General features: G+C 35.3%; 2 protein-coding genes across 2 annotated transcripts; both read left to right on the top strand.

The window, feature by feature from the left end:
- The first annotated feature begins 2,237 nt into the window (after nucleotides 1-2,237).
- Nucleotides 2,238-17,524, top strand: LOC147397406 (lon protease homolog, mitochondrial-like). Its single transcript, XM_086449065.1, has 20 exons — nucleotides 2,238-2,735; nucleotides 4,149-4,214; nucleotides 5,415-5,606; nucleotides 5,728-5,793; nucleotides 5,890-5,931; nucleotides 6,066-6,188; nucleotides 6,467-6,565; nucleotides 9,289-9,354; nucleotides 9,459-9,545; nucleotides 10,237-10,276; nucleotides 10,640-10,811; nucleotides 12,085-12,209; nucleotides 12,391-12,521; nucleotides 12,624-12,728; nucleotides 12,972-13,085; nucleotides 14,333-14,500; nucleotides 15,067-15,168; nucleotides 15,441-15,710; nucleotides 16,063-16,578; nucleotides 17,015-17,524. The coding sequence occupies exons 1-20, from the start codon at nucleotides 2,391-2,393 to the stop codon at nucleotides 17,198-17,200; spliced, it is 3,015 nt and encodes a 1,004-aa protein (XP_086305191.1). The 5' UTR covers nucleotides 2,238-2,390; the 3' UTR covers nucleotides 17,201-17,524.
- A 1,218-nt stretch (nucleotides 17,525-18,742) lies between these two features.
- Nucleotides 18,743-20,435, top strand: PRPL35 (Ribosomal protein L35). Its single transcript, XM_086449064.1, has 3 exons — nucleotides 18,743-19,082; nucleotides 19,205-19,321; nucleotides 20,197-20,435. The coding sequence occupies exons 1-3, from the start codon at nucleotides 18,831-18,833 to the stop codon at nucleotides 20,272-20,274; spliced, it is 447 nt and encodes a 148-aa protein (XP_086305190.1). The 5' UTR covers nucleotides 18,743-18,830; the 3' UTR covers nucleotides 20,275-20,435.
- Nucleotides 20,436-21,198: the final 763 nt, after the last annotated feature.

Genomic DNA, 21,198 nt, shown 5'->3' with positions numbered 1-21,198 from the left:
ATTCAGACTGGCAATGAAAAATTATAGAGAATTTGTACAAATTTGAAATATAAACAAAATTTTATTATTGAATTAGATTCTTATTTAGGGAAAAATGATTTTCCATACGTGTGATTCTTTCATAATTAAACCCTAACAACCATGATGGTTTTAAATATCATCTAAGACCAAGATGACTCGAGATGGATAGACAAGACATCTCTTGCATGTGCAAAATCTCGCAAAACAAATGAGATGACTTGAACAATATTTTGAAAATCTCTAGTAAGTTAGTAAAACTCAACTGGGATTTTGTTTATTTTAATTAAAATCTTTTTCTTTTAAATTTAAATATTTATTATATAAAAAAAATATGATTTTAGGATAAAACATCCACTAATCTACCTTGTTTTATTAAAAAAATTATAATTAATTTTATATAAATAAATTGTTGTAATCTGAGTTAAATGACTTAACTGAGACAACTTGGTCATGTCCATGAACTAGAGGAGATGTCAAATTGAGTTTTGAAACCACGCTAGCAACACAAATTTAAGAGTGGTGATTTTCTAACGCCCCCTCTGGCACACGTCCCATGACATGGCATGTGCTAAAACCATAGATTATTTTCCCTCGTAATACACAACCGTACATCTTCATAAATATGTGAAGTTGTGTATTCCGAGGTAAGGAATCTATTGTTCTAACACATGCCATGTCAAGGGGCGTGTGTGAAAGGAGGAGTTGGAAAATCATTACTCCAAATTTAATGTTATCTTTCTATTTAAAATAAAAGAAAGAGTTGTGATAATCTAACTCCCCCACGTGGCATATGCAAAATACCCTCCTCACATGACATGTGTTAGAACCATGTATTTTAATGCCTCAGCATATCCCCATGAATATGTGAAGTTTATATCTTGAAACATAAAATCTATGGTTCTAGCACATGTCGCGCCAAGAGAGTAATTTGACTATGCCGCATGGGGAATAAGAAAATCATTACTTTAAAAGAAACTATTTAAAATAAAAATGAATTGGGATAATCTGACTACCCCACATGGCACACTCAATCAACTCATGATGTGATAAGTTCAAAAATCATAGATATGTATGCCTCGAGATACAAAATTGCACTTCTTCAGGCGGGGACCATGTATCCCGAGGTGTACGATCTATGGCTCCTAAACTTATCATGTCAGGAGAGTCGATTGAGTGTGCCACATGGGGTAGTCAGATTATCACAACTCAATAAAAATTGAGTGTTGATATTCTAATTAGAAAGTCTTTCTCTTGATCAATACTCGATTGACATGTTATGAACACGAAATCATAGATCTGTATCATTGGGATACACAAATATACATCTTTTATGAGAATTTGCACTTGTATATGCTGAGGAAACATACTATGATTCCGTAACACGTCAGTTGAGTATTGATCAAGTGAAGACTTTCTAGTTAGAAAATCATTATTATAAAACTTAACAACAACTTGTAACTACATAGATAGAGAGTCGTGCTAGGGTGACACAATTGTGATACAATGACGTGGTGGCAATGAGTAAAAAACATCTACGATTACGTGCGCTCCACCACATCATTTGTGTCACAACTGTGTCCCCGTTTGTGTTACCTCAACATTAGTGATAGAGATAAAAGCTACATGTATTCTATTGATTGTTTTAATTCCTGCTCTAACTACTACTTGGACAGTTCGACCTCTAAACAGATTGGTATTATTAAAAGTGATTCGGATCTAGAACCAAAACTAAAACCGTTACTTGAATCAAAAGCTAATTTTAGGCCTAAGGTTATGTTTGGTAACACTTCTGAAGATTGAAGTCTGGAAACATCTGAAGTTTGAAACTAGAAATTAGACTTGAGAAGTTTCATCTAACATCCCTCCATTGCTAGTTCAAAACTTCTGATTTGGTTCTGAAGTCTAAAATATGAATTAAAACAAACAGAAATAAAGTTTCTAAAGTCTGAATTTTAAAAGTGAACCACCTCCATTCACACTTCAGAAGTGTTACCAAACACACACTAAGGCTCTAAGTTTAACTGAACTGAACTACTTGGACCTCTTTAGTCTGAACAGTTTGGTAATATTAAAACGGATTCGGATTCGAAACCGAAACCAAAAACAAGACCGGTAGTTGTTTCTTGAATCTTAAGCCAATGGCACATTAGTACTTTTCCAGAAATAAAAGGACATATTCGGTAATAAAGTACACATCCCTTTCTATTTGGGCGGAAATAGGGTTTTAGAAGGGTTTAACCACCGATGGGAATAAAAATCCCTCCTTTTTTCCGTTCATAGTGTCTAAACCTATCAAAAACTCAGAATTTTGGCAACCAAAGCCAAAAAAATCAATTTTTTTTAGGGTTTCTTCGCCTTATCATCGCATAATGTTGAAGATATTGTCAAATTCTTGTTTAAGGGGTCGATATCAGAATTTGACTGCAAAATCCCCCTCAATTTCCTCTCATGGAGGGCAATCCAGAGCTCCTATACTTCGACTACTGGGTTCTATAAGAGGTTCGAATGCAGGAAACCCTAATTTCTGTAAAAGAGCGTTATTTTGTTCGGAATCAGGAGATGGGTCGAATCCTGTTGTTGAAGCTGAGGCAGAAGCAGAAGCCGCCAAGTCGGAAGTTGAAGCTGAAGCTGTGGCAGAGAGTGCTGAGGAAGTTGAATCGAATGCTTCATCGGCTATCGTCTCCACGAATCCCAGACCGGAGGATTATCTTACGGTATTCCCCCCCCCCCCCCCCCCCCCTCTCAATTTTGGCTTTTGGTTGCTAGTATGATCTGCTAGGTATATTGAGCTCAGTATGTTTCTCTATTTTTTTTCTTTACGAATATAATCAACTTAATTGAGTGGGAGTGAGCGAAAAAGTTTGTAACTTTGTTTAAATTTCTAAATCTTGTCTAATGTAGCACGAATTGGGAACATTTCTGGAGTGGGTGTAATTGGTTTATAACTGTATCATTTTTTTTTTAAATTCTAATGCAGACAACTGATTCTTTTTATCTTGTACGGTGGTAGATGCAGATGTGTTGGGATTACTTTTGAGTAACCTACTAAGCTACTATCATGAATTCTGTTTTGGTTGTTGGGCAGGAAAGATAGTCATAATTCCAACAGTGAATCTTGTATAAGGAGATTTCTCATTTAGTTTTGGCTAGATGAGAGCTCTTGTTGGGCTATTTGTGCTGTTAGTAATTAGGTTGTTTTTTATTTTTTGTTTAATACCTCAAAAAAGAGGGCTTGATCCCGATGGTCAATTGGTTGAAAAATTTCACTGCAACCTTAAGCTCGTTTAGTTTTTAAGAATGAGGAACGCTTTACTGAAAAATGTACATCAAAGTACAACAATCTCCTATGGCGCCATCTTTAGCTAGGCAATTTACCTTCTCATTTGTCGACCTTGGCACACCTAGTGAATGGAATGTTCAAGGAAGATCCCGGGTTCTGAATCTCCTAAGCTAAGTGGAAGATTCTCTGAGAACCCTTCGTTGGAGGTTCACTAAATGGCATTGTTAGAATCATGTTCAGCTAGGACACCCATAAAAAAGTGTCGTACTTATGTTCTATTGTACATTCTTTGTACACGTATAAACTTATCGCATTGCATGACTTTATTTACTAGGTTTCTTCATAGACCGTAGTTGTGGCACATGTTTCCGAAAGGTGCCAAAAATACGAGGAATGTGTTTTTACGAGATTGCTTTAAATGAGAGATTATTGTAAAAAAAATTTGATAAAAACAAATTTCCTGTAGCAATTGAAGCTCTGTCTTATGCCATCATCTTTTGCAATTGCTATTTATGAGCAAATTATTTTTCAGAACTTGAAGGTCTGAACAAATTTTCAGTTATGGTCATTATCATATAAGTGTGCTATGCTCTCTATTTTGTCCTCTTGACCATAGAAGCTTGATACCATTCCTCTTAGTTACTTCTCTTTGTTTTTGTGTTTTATTTGTCTATCAAAAAAAAAAAAGATGGGGCGAATCGTGTCCTACCAAACCAGCATGTGTATGCTATGATTCTATTGGTATCTTGATTAAGTTGATTGCCAAAACATTCATTCTTTTTGTTCTTTCTTAGCACCATTGGGAGACTCACAGTCTTATTGACTTCTTTGTGTGTTTTTGTGGCAGGTTTTAGCATTGCCTTTGCCACATAGACCTCTATTTCCAGGTTTCTACATGCCAATATATGTGAAGGTATGAGTTAGGCATTGAAGCTTGTTTCTTGATTAAAATTCTTATTTAGTCACCATATACTTAGGGCTCTCAATGGGTACTGAAACAGGTGATCCCTAAAATGGAAAGACCAAATGCCTGTTTACTGTGTTAAAAAATTTAACAAATTTTTTTTTTGTATTCCACACAAAAATGAAAGATGAAACGAGCTTTACAATGTTGTAGCTTTTCCAATTAGACCAATTAATAGTAAGTTCTTAAATTTCAACATCTAATAAAGGACTAGGTCAATGATGATTTTGCATCTGCATCTTAAGTGTTCTCCCTTTGAATTTGATGGTGGTCACATCAATCATCAATTAGGAAATACTAAGATATATTAGCTTGCTAGATGCCTAAGGTCACTTTCTGTCGTTTAATTATGTTGACCCGTTCTTCGTTTAATACTTGTCACAAGCATTTATGTTATTCTCAAACAAAAATGCTTTCATTGATGCCGAGAATAAAATTCATATAAATTATTATCTACTTTTGAAGGAAATAGAGAACTATTGTTTAGTGGTATCTCTTCTTTCAAATCTTCTATTGTTTTGCTCAATGCTCTCCTTGTAAATCTTTTGTTGGGTATCCAAATAAATAAATAAAATAAGTTATGTTGGTTTTACATTGTGGCAGCTATGTTGATTTCGTTTATGTAATGAACTAATGATATGCCTTAATCCATTTTTATTAGACATTATTATCTTTCTCCATTTGGTATTTTTCTCAATTTTTTAAAGATGTCTTTCCCACAACTAATGTTACCTAAGGTTCTCTTAGAGGTGCTAACCACAAGTTGTCATTGACGACTGAACTTGTGTAAACTAAAATATCTTTTGGCTTTTTTGACATTTATACCATTTCTCTATGGTCTCAGTCTGTTGATTAGTTCATTTCCATTCAATAGATGCAAAAAATTTCATATATATTGGCAAATCTCTTAAATTCCAAAATCTGATCTTTAGAACTTTTCTGCTAGTGTTGACTTCCAATATATTCAGTTAGATATCAATTACCAGACGTTTGTATTTTCTATTGCCTTTGTAACGCTTTTCTCTATTTTCTTGTGCTAAGAGATGCTTCCATTAGTATTTATTGGTCTTATTATTATTAGCATTGCTTTCATGTCGAGATTTAATTAAATAGTGTTCTTAGAGCAAGGTGTGAGCTTTTCCCCTGCAGGATCCCAAATTATTAGCAGCTTTAGTGGAGAGCCGTAAACGGCAAGCCCCATATGCAGGTGCTTTTCTTCTTAAAGATGAACCGGGTACTGATCCTAGCCTTGCATCTGGATCAGAAGCACAGAAAAACATATATGATCTCAAAGGAAAAGAGTTGTACAACCGTCTTCATGAAGTTGGTACCTTGGCCCAGGTATCGACTTTTTTCCGTGTTCTAATTATCTCTTAGTTTTAGTTATTAGAATGACTTGAAACACAACCTTTTATCTGCATTCTATAACACCAATCATTTTATCTTTAATTTTATGAACCAGATAACCACTATTCAAGGGGATCAGGTTGTGCTTATTGGTCATCGTCGGCTTCGGATATCTGAGATGGTAAGCTGGATTTGAAAAGGCAGCATTACTGTTAAGGCAACAGACAGATATATAATACAGACGTGATCTGAAATAATTAATGTCTTTTTTTGGCAGGTGAGCGAGGATCCCCTTACAGTGAAAGTTGATCATCTCAAGGCATGCTTTCTTAGTCTTAATTCTTTCTTGATTTCTCCCAATATCTTCTCTATTTTATTTCTAAATCTCATTTTTGTTCAGAATATATTTCTCGTGTTTCTATTTCACGTGTTGGGTTGTTGTTTTTGTTACAGGATAAACCGTATGATAAAGATGATGACATTATAAAGGCAACATCATTTGAAGTTATATCAACTTTGAGAGATGTTCTGAAGACAAGTTCCCTCTGGAGAGATCATGTTCAAACTTATACCCAGGTGTGTTACTTTTTTAAATAACGGTTGGAAATGTCATTTAAACTAGTTCTATCATTGTGTACCTAATATCCATTAAAATTTTCGACTGTGATAATGATTTAGGACTGAATAGCGCAAAAGCTTTGATACTCAAGATTGATATAGGGCATAAAATCTGTGTGTGGGTGCATGTGTCTATATAACTGCAATGGAAATATTCATTTGGATTTTATAGTCCTATACATGGTTTTTGATCACTTTTTCCTCTGATTTATGTTCACCTTGTCTGATAATTGCAGCATATTGGTGATTTCAATTATCCAAGGTTAGCGGATTTTGGAGCTGCTATTTCAGGAGCTAACAAGTTGCAGTGCCAACAAGTACTTGAAGAATTAGATGTAAGAAGTACACAAATTATTTTATCTTTGAATATTGTTGCTATTTCCATATGAATATAATCAATTGTACGTCAGGGGGTGGGTTCAAGTCCAGTTTACCCATACAAAAAATCTACCTCAGGGGGTTGAAGAACTAGTGACAGTGGTTTGCTTCCTTTGATCGTTGAATCTGAGTGGGGAACTTCCTTTGCTTCCTTTGCATGTCGGGAAACTTCCGTGGAGTTGGGGCGTGTAACCATAGGGACTTGTCCCATCCCAAAAGGGATGTGGGATACCCTGCGTTATATAATAATAAAACACAACAGGTTTCCCTCCTATTTGTCTCAATCTTTATCCACCATAAAGGAAGTATCTCAAGGATAATTTTATTGTCTTTTCTCCTTTCCCACCTTCTAAGAATACCCCTAACTTTAATGCTTTTTCTCTTCTACCCCATTTCCAAGGATGCAACTCCAACTTTATATAGTACTTTTCCATGCTCTCGATAACTGTTCTCGTTGCCTAAATCGGTGGAAGTTAAGATTGAAAGACTCATGAAGAGTTTTCTATGGAATACTAATAGTGGTGGTAGAAAATATCATTTGGTGAATTGGAAGATGGTTTGCACTCCAAAGAAGAATGGAGGCTTGGGGATTAGAGGGCTAGGACTAACAAATAAAGCTCTCCTGGGCAAGTGGCTTTGGAGATTCGGGGAAGAGAGGGACAACTTGTGGAGGAGAGTGGTTCAGGCTAAATACGGAGAGAAGCGATATGGATGGTTTAGTGATAAGGCTAGAGGAACCTACGAGTGTAGTGTGTGGAGAGGTATTCTGAAGGGTGTTGAAAAGTTTGATAGGGAGATTAGATATAAAGTTGGGTTGGGGGATAATGTTAGATTTTGGAAGGATTTTTGGTGTGGAACTTCATCTCTGTCTTCTCAATTTCCATCCTTGTATGCTTGCTCTTTGAAAAAAAAAATAAATCAGTAAGGCAGTGTCTGATTCGAAACGGGGTCACAGATTTTTGAGATCTGGGATTTAAGAGAAATTTCAATGATTATGAATTGACGGAGGTTTCATCTCTTCTAGATCTTCTCAACTCGATCCAATTCAGAGAGAACGAGCAGGACAGAAGGGAATGGATCAAGGCTAAGGATAAGGAGTTCTCGGTCAAGTTTTTCAATTATTGTTTACTTCCATTGTGTGAGGTTTCTTTCTCCCCTTCTGTTATTTGGTCAGCTCTTGTTCCTTCTTCGGTGTTTTTCTTTTTATGACTTGCTTCTCTTGGTAGAATCCTTACCTGGATAATTTGATCTGCCGGGGGTGGATAACTCCAAATTTTTGCTATCTTTGTTCAAGGGACAGGGAGTCTGCCAATCATATTTTTATTCATTGTTCTTTCTCCCGTGTTATTTGAATGTTCTTCTTATCTCGTTTCCAGGTGGATTGGGTTCTTCCCTTATCTTTTTTTGCTCTTTTAGAGGGTTGGAGTTTCAATATCTTGTCTTCTAGAAAAAGATATGTCTGGGCTATCCTTCCTTCTGCCATTGCTTGGGGTCTTTGGAGAGAGCGCAACAATAAGATATTTCATAACAAGGAGAGTTCGACTCACACAGTGATTTTAGAGATTATGGCGTTTCTTTTCCTTTGGTCTAAGATGAGCAAAGATTTTGAGGGAGTGTGCTTTCAAGATTTTGTTTTTAATTGGGAAGCTATTTGTCATTAGTTCCATCTCCCGCCAGGAGTGTATTTTTCCTTTCTTTATTTATTTTGTCTTGTATTGGGGGCTATCTCAGCTTCCTCTTCTCTTTTTTCTTCATTAATATAATTTATATTTATAAAAAAAAAAAAAACCTTTATATAGTACTTTTTCTCTTCTCCCCTTTTTTAATAATACCCCTCCAACTTTATTGTCTTTCCTTTTCTCCCCCTCTTTCAATAATACCCTTGCAACTTTATCTTTATGGTTTTTCCTCTTTTACCACCTTAACCCCAAATGGCACGGGCAAACTCTAGCACATATAATCATCTGTTCTTACTTCTGTATGAATATTATTATCTGTTAAAATTTGTGGAAAAAAATTGGGTAGCGCAGGTTATATTCCCAAGTTCACTTTTGTGAAGCATAGAGTTACTACTAGCCATCCAATGCAAGAGGGAAAATGCATATAAATACATGATTTAATAAAAGAGAATAATTTTGTAGAGATCTCATATATGCACTGATTTCTACTTACACTGCTGTTTGCTGTTTACCCGGTGATAAGTACTTAGGAGCATGAGATACGTACTTTTCCAATTCTGAACAATAATCTTTATATTATCAAAAGTCCCATTTCATAATTTAGGCAAAATATAACCATGACACCTGTAGATATTTATCGAACCATTTGACAGTTCTTATTTTATGCAATAGAGAATATGTAGATTAGAAGGTTATGAATTTTGATCATTTGATTGGGTGCATTTTGGCCTACGAGATTTCCTTGGTGGAACCTAATTAATGATGGGTCCTAACCCGCCTGAATATGTACCATCTGCATGGCACAATCTTGTTGATTGTTTGTTTTTCCATCCTCCCATATTTTGGAAAATACTTTCTCTACATTGTAGGCTTTTTTTTTTTTTTTTTGCATTACATATTTAATTCTCGTATTGTGAGTGTTGCACTTTTAGGCTTCTATGTATAAACAGTTTTTTTTGGTCCATAATGCTTTGTAACTCTTCCGTGTCCTGCCAATTCAGGTTTATAAGCGTTTAAAACTGACTCTAGAACTAGTAAAGAAAGAAATGGAGATCAGCAAGATACAGGTACTTCATGTGCACTGCTATATTGTATTGTACTTCTATCTTTAGATTTCTCCTTTCGAGTTTTGCTTCTGTTTGATCTTCACACTTTCTGGGTTCTATGATAGGAATCAATTGCAAAAGCCATTGAAGAAAAAATAAGTGGTGAGCAACGCCGGTACTTGCTGAATGAGCAGCTTAAGGCAATAAAGAAGGTATAGTGTCCAATAACTGCCTTCCCTTCTTATCAGTGAAAGAGCAAGTTATAGAGATGAGGGCAGGAGATAGGGTTTTTGCCTTGGCATGACTGATACAAAACATTGAATGCTTCGGGATTGTCTTGGCATTCTTGATTGAGACAGGTCTCCATTTCTGTCCCAATTGGGAAAATTTCTTTGATTCAAAATTTTAAACCTCTGTTTTGGTTTTCCTTCTCTTGCTTTCTCGGTAAAGAAAAAAAGAGAGCATATTGTAGGGAGTAGTGGGTTGGGTTTTTCTTCAAATTTTAAAGAAGAACCCCATCCTTGAAACTGTATATATGTTAAGACATATACTTTTTATATCCTATTAATTTATTACCATAACTTACTTAACTGTTGTATTAACTAATTGTAAAACTGAAATGACTTTAGCCTGGACAGTTCCCCCCGAGCCATGTTTTTGGCATTACTAGGTGAAGCGGTTCTGCATTTTAGGTTTTGTTGCCTTGTTTCACCGTACCATACACTTTGTTGGAATTTAACTTTATTTGTCTATAATAGTATGAGTGTGAGAGTGTAGGCGTTTCAAACTTCCCCTGTTGGGGTAGTTTTTGTATGTCTATTGGTGTTTTTTTTTTCCGTTTATATGAAATTGGCTATTTTCATTGAAAAGAAAGAAAAATTAACTTCATTTGACTCGATCCAGGAGTTAGGCTTGGAGACTGATGACAAAACAGCTCTTTCTGGTTAGTTCTGCTGGTTGTGTTGCTTTAATACTGAATACTCAAGTTTAATACTGGCTGCTCATGCAGTACATGTGGTGCACATTCAGGGGGTTTGATTGATCAACAATTTGCTGTTTCACACTCAGATTCTTGAGGCAATACTTGATTGATTAGTTGATCTTAACTGTTTGATCATCGTATTCTTTGAGATATTGGTTGAGAATCTGGTCTCACTGCGTGTGCATTGTATGGGTTTGATTGGATGGCTTCTTCCTTTTGTCCCTTCTAACTTGAGTAATATTACTCTATGCAAATGTATATACCTTTGGATCAATTTATATAGACTCACATGGCCGGCATGTGCTTTTTCTTGCTTTCAAACAGAAAAGTTTAGGGAGAGACTTGGATCAAATAAGGACAAATGCCCGCCTCATGTTTTGCAAGTCATAGAAGAAGAGCTCACGAAGCTGCAGCTGTTAGAGGCCAGTTCTAGCGAGTTTAATGTAACTCGTAATTATCTCGATTGGCTCACTGCATTGCCTTGGGGAAGCTACAGGTATTGTATAAATTTCCTTACATTTGTTTTCCTAGGCATAAATATCCTTATACTTGGATGATTTTATCTTCTCCTTAAAGAATTGTTTTTGATATAACTGCCAATATTATGCTCCCTGATATAAATGCCAATATCTTGTTCTCTTTTATGAGGTTAGTTAAGATGAGTGGATGAATTTGTATAGAGTGGAGATGCTGTTTGATTTGTTTTTTTCCTTCTCTTTGTCCTTTTATAATCCTTTTCTTGTTCTCCCCAACAATTAGTTATCAATAAAGAAACCAATTATTGTTATTTTAGCGTAATTTATTGGTTATCTTTAAGCTGCTATTGGATAAGTTAGTGTGGTTATGGGGTTGTATGAACGTTTCATCTTGGTTAATGGAGTTAAAAAGTTCCTAATTTTTGTTGATGGGGTTTCAATCTAATTGGCAATCTGCTGTAGGATTCGAGCTTAATACACTGATTTTACAAATTTATAAAATACTTATATACGTTTATATTTTTCAATAATACAAATATAAAATGCACAATTTTTGTTGATTATTATACCGTGTCTATTGTTGTATTTTTGAAATAATTGGCTAAAAAATACACATCTACGATAATAATAAAAAAAAAAAGAATCTTAACCCTCTTTCTCTTTCGTAGCAACAAAACATTATTTAGATAAAAAAAAAAACTAATTGGATTTTGATTCTATGATGTGCCATTTCTCGAAACAAGTCCTAAAAAAGCAAAAATTGTTGAAATTAACCAGAAAATAAAAGCACCCATGTGGCAAGGGGATTTAAGTTTGTTGGACAAAAAATTTAATGCGAACTAGATGAGAAAACCCTTTATTCAGGTTTTGATTGGTGTTTAATTGTTTATGATGTAGTTTTAGATAACAATGTGGAATGTCTTTCTGGCTTATATTCTTGAGTGCACCACTTGTGCTACTTGGCCAGATTGGGTTATCAAGTGCATTTGAGCAATCAATTTGGCATCTATTAAAAATGGACTTGAATATGAGTTAACTGAACAGTCAAGTTTTTCTTCCCATAATTTTTGTCCATATTAACTGTTGGGGTCATGCTCATAATTTTCAGTCCTAAATTAAAATTTTATTTCCCCGAAAATTCTTAGTTTTTGTATCTTGGAGATCCTATGTTTAGAGACCAAATGCATGAGTCTGGCTTCCTAAATATTTTAATGCATAATTGCAAAATTTTCCCACTTAGTGGGATGCTTTTGGAGATTATGAAGTTTGATTATTTTGTTTAATTTAATGCAGTGATGAGAACTTCGATGTCCATCATGCTCAAACAATACTAGATGAAGACCATTATGGTTTAACCGATGTTAAGGAGAGAATACTGGAATTTATAGCTGTTGGAAAACTCAGAGGGACTTCACAAGGTTAGTAAGACCTTTTTTGCTGAATTCACATTTTTTTTAATTGATATGTTTTTGTTTATTTGTATATCATGCACCATTTTAATAGCAAGTATTCTTTTTAAAGCTTATGTTTTTTATATTTTGTCAGCATGGTTTATTGTCTTCGGTTTTTAGGTATGATTTCTGTGTTTTTCAATTGCAGGAAAAATCATTTGCCTCTCGGGGCCTCCTGGAGTAGGTAAAACTAGCATTGGTCGTTCAATTGCACGTGCCTTAAATCGGAAGTTCTACCGGTTTTCCGTTGGAGGACTAGCTGATGTAGCTGAGATCAAGGTACAATAGAAAACTTTCTATTGGGCAAACAATCATTATGAGACTTCATATGTTACTGTACTAAATTGCCTGTAAACAATTTAACTTTCAAAATATATACAGGGACATCGTCGAACCTATATTGGTGCCATGCCAGGAAAGATGGTGCAATGCCTGAAAAGTGTGGGAACGGCCAACCCTCTTGTCTTAATTGATGAGATCGACAAGGTATTTTATTGGGTATACTTTATTGTTATCTCACTAGAATTTATATGTTGCTCTGGGGGGACCCAAAGTGACGAGTCTTTGAGATTTAGTATTTGACGTGTACTTGTGCCCTGTATCCCTGACATTCGGTCATGTCCAACCTGGACCTGTTTTCCAGTTTAATACTTGTTTTCTAGTTATAGCTTGATTCTGGATTTTGTGATCGCTGATTCACTTTATATCGTTGATTGCGTGTTGCAACAGCTGGGAAGGGGGCATGCCGGTGATCCAGCGAGTGCTTTGCTGGAGCTTCTTGATCCTGAGCAAAATGCAAATTTTCTAGATCACTATCTTGACGTTCCTATTGATTTATCGAAGGTGAGTGATTACGCTTTCATGCAGATTTTTGGGGAAGTGATCCATTAAATTTTTTTTTTCCCTTGGCAAATGGTAGAAACTTGTGCCTTTGTCTTTAATGTGGATTCTTTCCTTCCCTTTCCTCCTAGAAGTTCATATTCTATGAAGTAAAAATTTGTACTTTTCCCCCCTTTAATGGTTTATTAAAAGTCCATATCATTGCAGACAAATAATATTTATGAAAAAGATCTGAAAACAATTTGTGTAGTATTATAATGATAGAGATTTTATTTTGTTATAATGGTTTGTATATTAATGTTTGTTCTTGGTGTACTCACTGCCTAAAGAAAACAAAAATTAACAAGCTCAGATACTATAGAGGGTAAAGAATCGTGTTAGAAGCACAAATATAACCTGTGAAACTAACACAATTTAGATCTACCATAGGATATCGTTGGATGTTTGTCACCTGATGTTTCATCGCTGAAGTTTAATCTTGTGATGGGTCCATGCCTTAAAATTCAACACCGGCCTGTTTATGATCCTAATGATATTAGCTCCACGTCCCTTGACATGACATTTTAGGGTAACACTGTAACGTTGACACTGTATTTTCATGGTTTTTTGCCATTTTAACATGCACGACACTGATACGCTTGTGGACATGACTCAACATACATCTTGACATGTATGGCAGTGAGAGCCTCTGCTTCTATTACTTGTTTAACTATTTTTTTTTAAAGAGGGTCTCATGGATTTTTGCCTTTTTAATATGCATGACACTGATACGCTTGTGGACATGACTCGACATACATCTTGACATGTACGGCAGTGAGAGCCTCTGCTTCTATTATTTGTTTAACTATTTTTTTTTTTTAAAGAGGGCTTCGTGTTCCATCCTCCTTAAGATTTCATCAAGTAATCAAACACATCAAACATTGTTTGATACTTCTCTCTCTCTCTCTCTCTATATATATATATATATATGGTATATGGATATGCTTTCTATTACTTTTAATATATATATATATGTATGTATGTATGTATGTATGTATTATTTTCTCCTTCTGTTCTAGCTATGCATAATATTATAACAGATATGTACACAGATGTATCTGCATTTCAGGCATCTCAGATACATCTTTTTTATATGAGAGACATAAACATACTTTATCCATGTCATTGTCAGAAAGGTTTAACATGCCCTGAGTGATGATCATGTATTCTATTATAATACATAATCTTTCTCTGCCTTTTTTACGTTGTAGGTTCTGTTTGTTTGCACAGCAAATGTAGTGGATATGATTCCAAATCCTCTCCTGGATAGAATGGAGGTCATTTCTATTGCTGGCTATATCACTGATGAGAAGATGCACATTGCAAGGGACTATTTGGAAAAGACAACTCGTGAGGCTTGTGGTATCAAGCCTGAACAAGTATGAATTTCCCTTTTTCTTTTCCAGGAAAGCTGGTATTATGTCCAGGTTACATTTTAGAATGCCATTCAAATTCTTCCTTTCAGTAATTTTCCCCATCAATCCAGTAACTCTATTTGTTTTCCTTGCTTGAGCAAGGGGTCATGTTGGATTGGCTTGTCCTGAGCTATGCTTAGACAATATTTTTGGCAAATTATTTCTTTATTCTCATAAGAATGAGATTCAAAATAGTTCATGACAGTCAAGGTGGGATTTCGATCCCATGTCTTTGATATTACTGTATACAGACTTTTACCCCCCTCAACGAGGTGGCCTCTACAATGGATGCAAGATTTTGATAGGTTTATACTGAATTGAGTTATGATTTTTTTTCGTTCTCTGAATTTTAGATTTAAACTCAATTTTTTTATGAAACAAAACAATAAACCTTCAAAATTTTCAATATATATATATATATATATATATATATATATATTCAGGTCCAACTTTAGCAATACTTACCTGTTAGAATTGCAAGTCAATGCTTTTGAGAAAGCGTATCTGACATTCAAATTAAAATGTGACAGGTTGAAGTGACCAGTGCTGCTCTTCTTGCTCTGATAGAAAATTATTGCCGAGAAGCAGGGGTACGGAATTTACAAAAACAGATTGAGAAGATCTATCGCAAGGTTTGTCTAAAATCCAAATATCCAATTTTAGTTCGATTATGAAATTGGATCGATCATGATTATCTAAGACGCTAATACATTATTGTCAGCCACCAACATAAATAGTCAAATAGGTTCCGAACTGTGGAATCCCTTATCTTTGGCACATCATTCAAACACCATGAGTTGCAGGATCCACAGTACTGGAATCCACAAAGTCACTTTGATAGAAGGGTCATGAGTTATATAATGAATCCTCTTATATCGATCCCATTGTTTTAATTGCCTGACAGATCGCCCTGCAACTTGTGAGGCAAGGAGTATCAAATGAACCATCTACAGTTGTTGAGGTCATTGTTCCTGATGAAGTTAAAGACGAGTCTGGTAATATTTCTGGTGAAACTGTTGTGGAAGGAAATTTCCAGATTGGAGCTGAACCAGAGGAGTCTTCCAAACAAGGACCTACTAGTGAATGTGAAACCTCCGTTGAGGCTGAACAAATTATGACAGATCTCCCGGGTGACAAAATCCCTCGTGCTGATGATCAACCGCTTGATTCTAAGGTATATTGGTTCAGAAACCAATTTTTTGCCAAAGATTAAAGTATGAACATGGCATGCTTTGATAATCGGCTCTCATTTGATGAATCCATGGCAAAATCTGCCACGACAGTCCCAAGTATGGACATGTAAGTACCTTCATGACAAGACCAATAATTTTTGTCATGGATTCATCCAGTAAGGGTTGACTATAGAGAACTTACATTTCTATCAGGCTCACATCATCATCTTTGCCCAAATTATGACAAGTGGACCAGATTTTTCTTCGATACTCCTCGTCAGTCCAACAGACTTCCTATAATCTGTGGTGGACACATGTTCATTCATACTTACTCAGTTTGAATCTTTCTTACAGGACGACATAGCGGGAAAAGCTCAAGATACAGATGCTAGTGATCCTATCAAGAAAGTTCTCATAGAAGAGTCAAACCTGTCTGATTTTGTTGGCAAACCTGTTTTCCATGCTGAGCGTATCTATGAACAGGCACCGGTAGGGGTCGTGATGGGTCTTGCATGGACTGCCATGGGCGGTTCAACCCTGTATATAGAGACCACCCACATAGAACAAGGAGAAGGGAAAGGAGCACTTCATCTCACTGGGCAACTCGGAGACGTCATGAAAGAGAGTGCCCAAATTGCGCACACAGTTAGCAGAGCAATATTGATTTCAAAAGAACCTGATAACCTTTTTTTCGCCAACTCTAAGCTCCATCTCCATGTGCCAGCAGGAGCCACTCCAAAGGATGGGCCTAGTGCTGGCTGCACCATGATCACTTCGATGCTGTCTCTTGCTATGAACAAGCCTGTAAAGAAGGATCTAGCAATGACTGGGGAAGTAACTTTAACAGGGAGGATCCTTCCAATTGGTGGGGTACGCAAACTAAACTGAACTATCTTATTTCCTAAACAAATACCTTAAATATTTTTGTCAATCTCATAATGCTTTCTGTGAATTAAAACAAAAATGTTTTTTTGCAAGAAATTTTTCCTTGGATGGGGGAAATAACTTGGGTTTGATTTGTGCAACATTTTGATGTTTATAATTTGATCAATTAAATGATTTACATTTTTCTAATATCTGCTAATCTTTTTCTTCATTTAAAGATTTTCACATATGTTCCTCAAAACAAAATGCGTTACAAAATATTTTTGGTTTGGACCGAGATTTTAGCATCCATGCTATTGTTTTGTTTCTAACAAGGCTTAATCTGTCGTGGGATCTGGATTCAGTGTCATGTTGGTTTATATTTATAACCGAGTCAAATATGCTTTGACTTACTAAAGGCTCTTTTTTATTGTAAAAAAAGGTCAAGGAGAAGACAATTGCTGCAAGGAGGAGTGGCGTGAAGACAGTTATTTTCCCTGCGGCTAATAGAAGAGATTTTGATGAGCTTGCACCAAATGTGAAGGAAGGTCTTGAAGTTCACTTTGTAGATGATTACAGTCAGATATTTGATTTGGCTTTCAGTGAAGACCAGGATACAAAGGAATAAATTCTGCCTTTTCTTAGTCCAACTTTCAGGTCCACAAGCTTCTTTACTACAACACACTTGAGCCAAGCTCAGTTTTGTAGGTGCAAATCATTATTTTAGGAGTTTCGTGCTTTTGAGTGCATCAGTCGGTCGAAGTATGATCCACCATTATTTATTACTTTTTTTTTATTATTTAAATTTCCATGTAAAATTCAATAGACACCCCATTTATAGCAATTACACACTTCTCAGGGGGGGGGGGGTGACTTTAGATAATTTTTTTGGCTGAAATGCTTTCAAACATTTTGTCGGTTTGAACATTTTTAATGAGGCTCTTTTTCATTTGAAGTTAGTTATTATGTTTTGTAAATTGGGTTCCCCATCTTTTGTAATGAATGTGGTTTACTAAATAATATTGGTTCACAAAGTTGCTTATGCTTAGGTAGAGGATCTACTTGCTTCTTTTGGTGGAACTTTAGGTTCAAGAGTTTCTTGGAATGTTACTTAAATTTCAGTAACAATTTCATACTTAAGAGGTAGGCGTACTGGTGGTTTGTTTGCTTCCACAATTTTGATAATGCTTGAGAGATGTGTGGTGATCAGAAGCATGAGAATGATACTATCTTCCTCAATAAACACCCAATTTCTATTTATTCACAGAGTGTTCATTTCTATTCTCACCACGGTTCCAAATCTTGTTTTGATTCGTTGTTTCAGTTTTTTCAAAAACCAAAACGAGACCGAAACATTATATATATTAATATTTAAGTAAGAGCCTTTCATAAGAGATCATGGTCAAGGGACATTTTATCAATTTAAAAACATAAGGGGCATCTCAGTAATTTAAAAACATGAGGGTTTCTCAAATATTTTGGAAGAATGATTGTGCAAACCTATATGACTCAGTCTTAAGTGAAAGACTAAGGTCAAGGGCATCATCAATATATATTAGTCTATTAGATTTGCGACGAATCACCAAAATCTTCCTTTATTCTTCTGGATCTATGATGCACAAAATCACAGAAATCTTTCGAAGTCTTGTTTTTCTCCCTTGTTTCGTTTTTGAAAAATTGAAAAATCGAAATGTTTCGGCCAAAACATTTCAAAGCAAAACGATATTTTGAACCTTAATTCTCACTACCTCAATAAACGTTGTTTTGTGGTCTTATTTCTCATTTGTTTTTGTAATAATCTTCAACTTGCAAATATTGTTTCTTGATTATCTAACATTCTACTGCATATAAAGTGTTGTTGATCATACCATTGTTGCTCTATACTGATTTATAAAGGAAGGTTGTTTGTTCAAGTAACAAACTTGATAATGTAAGGGTGTTTTTGTAATAAAGTTGCAACTGATAGGTCTGCCCGGTAAATCTCTCATTTTTAAATAGTAGCTGAAGTGGCATGACCCACCTTACCCCTAATCCACGTGGCAAGTTTAATCTAAATGGCCAGTTAGCCACCTAGTCCTATTGTCCAAATGTTAGACCATCTTTTTGGTCTACAATCAAGGATCTAATAGGAATAATCACAAAAGGTTGAGGACACTAAAATACTAAATCCTTTTATCCAAAATCAAACACAGAGCAGAACTTTGGAGTCTTGAACTGGAGAAAAATTGAAGAACGGAGCTTCGAAAGCTTTAGTAACAATGGCGTCTGCAACGATGATACCTTTCTCTTTGAATTTCTTTTCTCATTCTCATCCTTCAATCCGGAACTTCCATGGAGTTCGTCTCCCTATCTCTTCTTACAAGGGAACCACCACTTCATTGAAGCTTAGCTCGTCTCAAAACATTTCTGAGTTTCGTCAACAAGTTCTCACCAACAAATTTTCTCTCCCTCGAAAAGCTTCATCTCTCACTATCTTCGCTGCAAAAGGTTACAAAATGAAAACCCACAAGGTATTTCTTCCTGTTCATGTTTTTCTTTCGAAATGATCTCAATTGGAGAAAATCCACGATAGGGAGTCTTCTGGGTCGTTGAGAAAATTAGGGTTTTTTATTATTAAATTTTTGTTTTAAAGGCTTCGGCTAAGCGATTTCGGGTGACGGGTAATGGGAAGATAGTGAGGAGGAGAGCTGGAAAGCAGCATTTACTTGGGAAGAAGAACACAAAGAGGAAACTTAGATTGTCTAAAATGGTGAGCTTTCTTCGATTCTGAATTATGGGTTTGTGTGAAATTTAGTTAATATGTTGAATGTGCAAATCTTTGATGATTTGAAACCCTTATTGAGTTTAATTCAATTGCCAATCATTGATGAAGAATGCTAATTGACTAGAATACGATAAAAAAACATCCTTCAACAATGCCAAACCAAAGACTAAGATTAATGATCTTAATTTTCCCCTATATTGAAATTAATTAATTTGTTTCCCAGATTTCCATATTGGGAAAAAGAAGTTATAAATGAATTATAAAGCAAGAATGTTAATACAAGTATTGTATATTGGATTTGGTATACTTCTACTTCAGTCCATAGTGACAAAAATCGCGCGATTAAATCATCAAGTTTTTGAAAGAAAAAAAAAACTTTGATTTTCAAAAAATCACAATTAATCACGATTTAATCGATGATTTTTTGAAAAAAATCACATATTATTTTTATTTTTGGCATTTTTAAGTGTTATTTTACCAATTAATATATGAAACACATAATCTTTACATTTTTATATTTAAATAATTATTTTAAATTTTAATTTATCCATGTTTTTCCAAAGCTTTTTCTTGCCAGATTATTCCTGAACCTTGACTTTGTCACTATGCTTCAGTCCAAGGATATTCAACCTTTAAAATTGACATAAACAAAGTTTTTGAACTTAAATGCACATTTGTTTGGTCCGACTGTTTTGGATTCTTCATCGAGAAAACATATTAAGTTGTTTCTTGGTAAAGAGCTTTTGGAATCTATCCAACTTATCCATGTTCAGCACCTTATCTTGACATTTTACATTTGCACGTGTTCTTAAAGTCAATGACACGCTTTCTTACATCAATTTGGCTATTCTCGATTGCAGCATCCAGTTAGCCGGAGCGACTATGACAATGTTATTGGTGCCTTGCCGTATTTAAAAGTGGATCGAAAGGCAAAATAAGGTGATGATTCTGTTTTTGAGGAAGGATCATTTGGTTTCTTTCTCGATTTTCTCTTGCTTTTATGTAATCAACGTGCTAGCAGACTTAACTATTGAGACTACATTTGTTTTTTGTTTAGTTTCGATAATATAAAGCATCTTCTTTGCCTCCTTCTCATAAAGTTGTGTTAAGCTTTTGGTCATAAAATAACTTATAATCTATTTCCTTATCCCACCACTTCTTGTAATGTATATATTCCTAACAGTGTAATTTAACCGTGTCATGATCATGTATCATCCCGAAATCGAGGGACGTGCCAATTTCCCATGGAATTGTTCTCTTGATGACGCTTGGGCTCCCTTTGGGCTATAGAAGACTAAATATTATTTTGTTTTAAAAAGAATAAAAATACTTCTTATTATTAGTTATATAGGAATACGTTCTCCTCTTACTACACTCAGGCACCCCCCTGGATCCCCCGGGGAATCCCTTCGCTGCTCATCTTGATTTAGTCCTCCCAAATGTTGGTGTCAGCGTCGTGTATTTTATTTCACGGGTCAACTCTATTTAGAGCTAATTTTATGAACATACAATGACAAAAAATTTGAAGATTGGTGCTTGAAAATCTTATACAGCAAAGATGTTTGTAAGATTGTGGGTTTGTGGTTGAGCAGAACTCGGCAGAATTCCGTTCCTACTATTGGATTGGGTGACTGATCCCAACCATATTCTCAATGGTGAGTAATTTTTGAAACCCCCCCTCCCCTGGAAAAAAAAAATCTGATTTGGTTACAGTGTGTCTTTTAAAGAGCAATAAACACTTTTTTACTTGGTGTGTTTGCTGATCCCATGCTTGTTCATTGTAATCTCATAGCCACCTAAGAGTTGCAATCTAGAAAAAAATGAAAGAAAGAAAGAAAGAACGAACGAAAGAAAATGCCTTT

The sequence above is a fragment of the Akebia trifoliata genome, chromosome 8, assembly GCF_017979445.1.
Source record: "Akebia trifoliata isolate Shusen 1 chromosome 8, ASM1797944v1, whole genome shotgun sequence".
Lineage (NCBI taxonomy): Eukaryota > Viridiplantae > Streptophyta > Magnoliopsida > Ranunculales > Lardizabalaceae > Akebia > Akebia trifoliata.
Note: the sequence above shows the minus strand (reverse complement) of the source record. Positions and strands in the feature narration are given on the sequence as shown.

Coding starts and splice junctions, on each gene's coding strand:
- LOC147397406 (XM_086449065.1), top strand. CDS start 2,391: ATGTTGAAGATATTGTCAAATTCTTGTTTAAGGGGTCGATATCAGAAT. Junction 2,736..4,148: donor GACCGGAGGATTATCTTACG/GTATTCCCCCCC, acceptor TTTTTGTGGCAG/GTTTTAGCATTGCCTTTGCC. Junction 16,579..17,014: donor GGATCCTTCCAATTGGTGGG/GTACGCAAACTA, acceptor TTGTAAAAAAAG/GTCAAGGAGAAGACAATTGC.
- PRPL35 (XM_086449064.1), top strand. CDS start 18,831: ATGGCGTCTGCAACGATGATACCTTTCTCTTTGAATTTCTTTTCTCAT. Junction 19,083..19,204: donor ACAAAATGAAAACCCACAAG/GTATTTCTTCCT, acceptor TTTGTTTTAAAG/GCTTCGGCTAAGCGATTTCG. Junction 19,322..20,196: donor AACTTAGATTGTCTAAAATG/GTGAGCTTTCTT, acceptor TCTCGATTGCAG/CATCCAGTTAGCCGGAGCGA.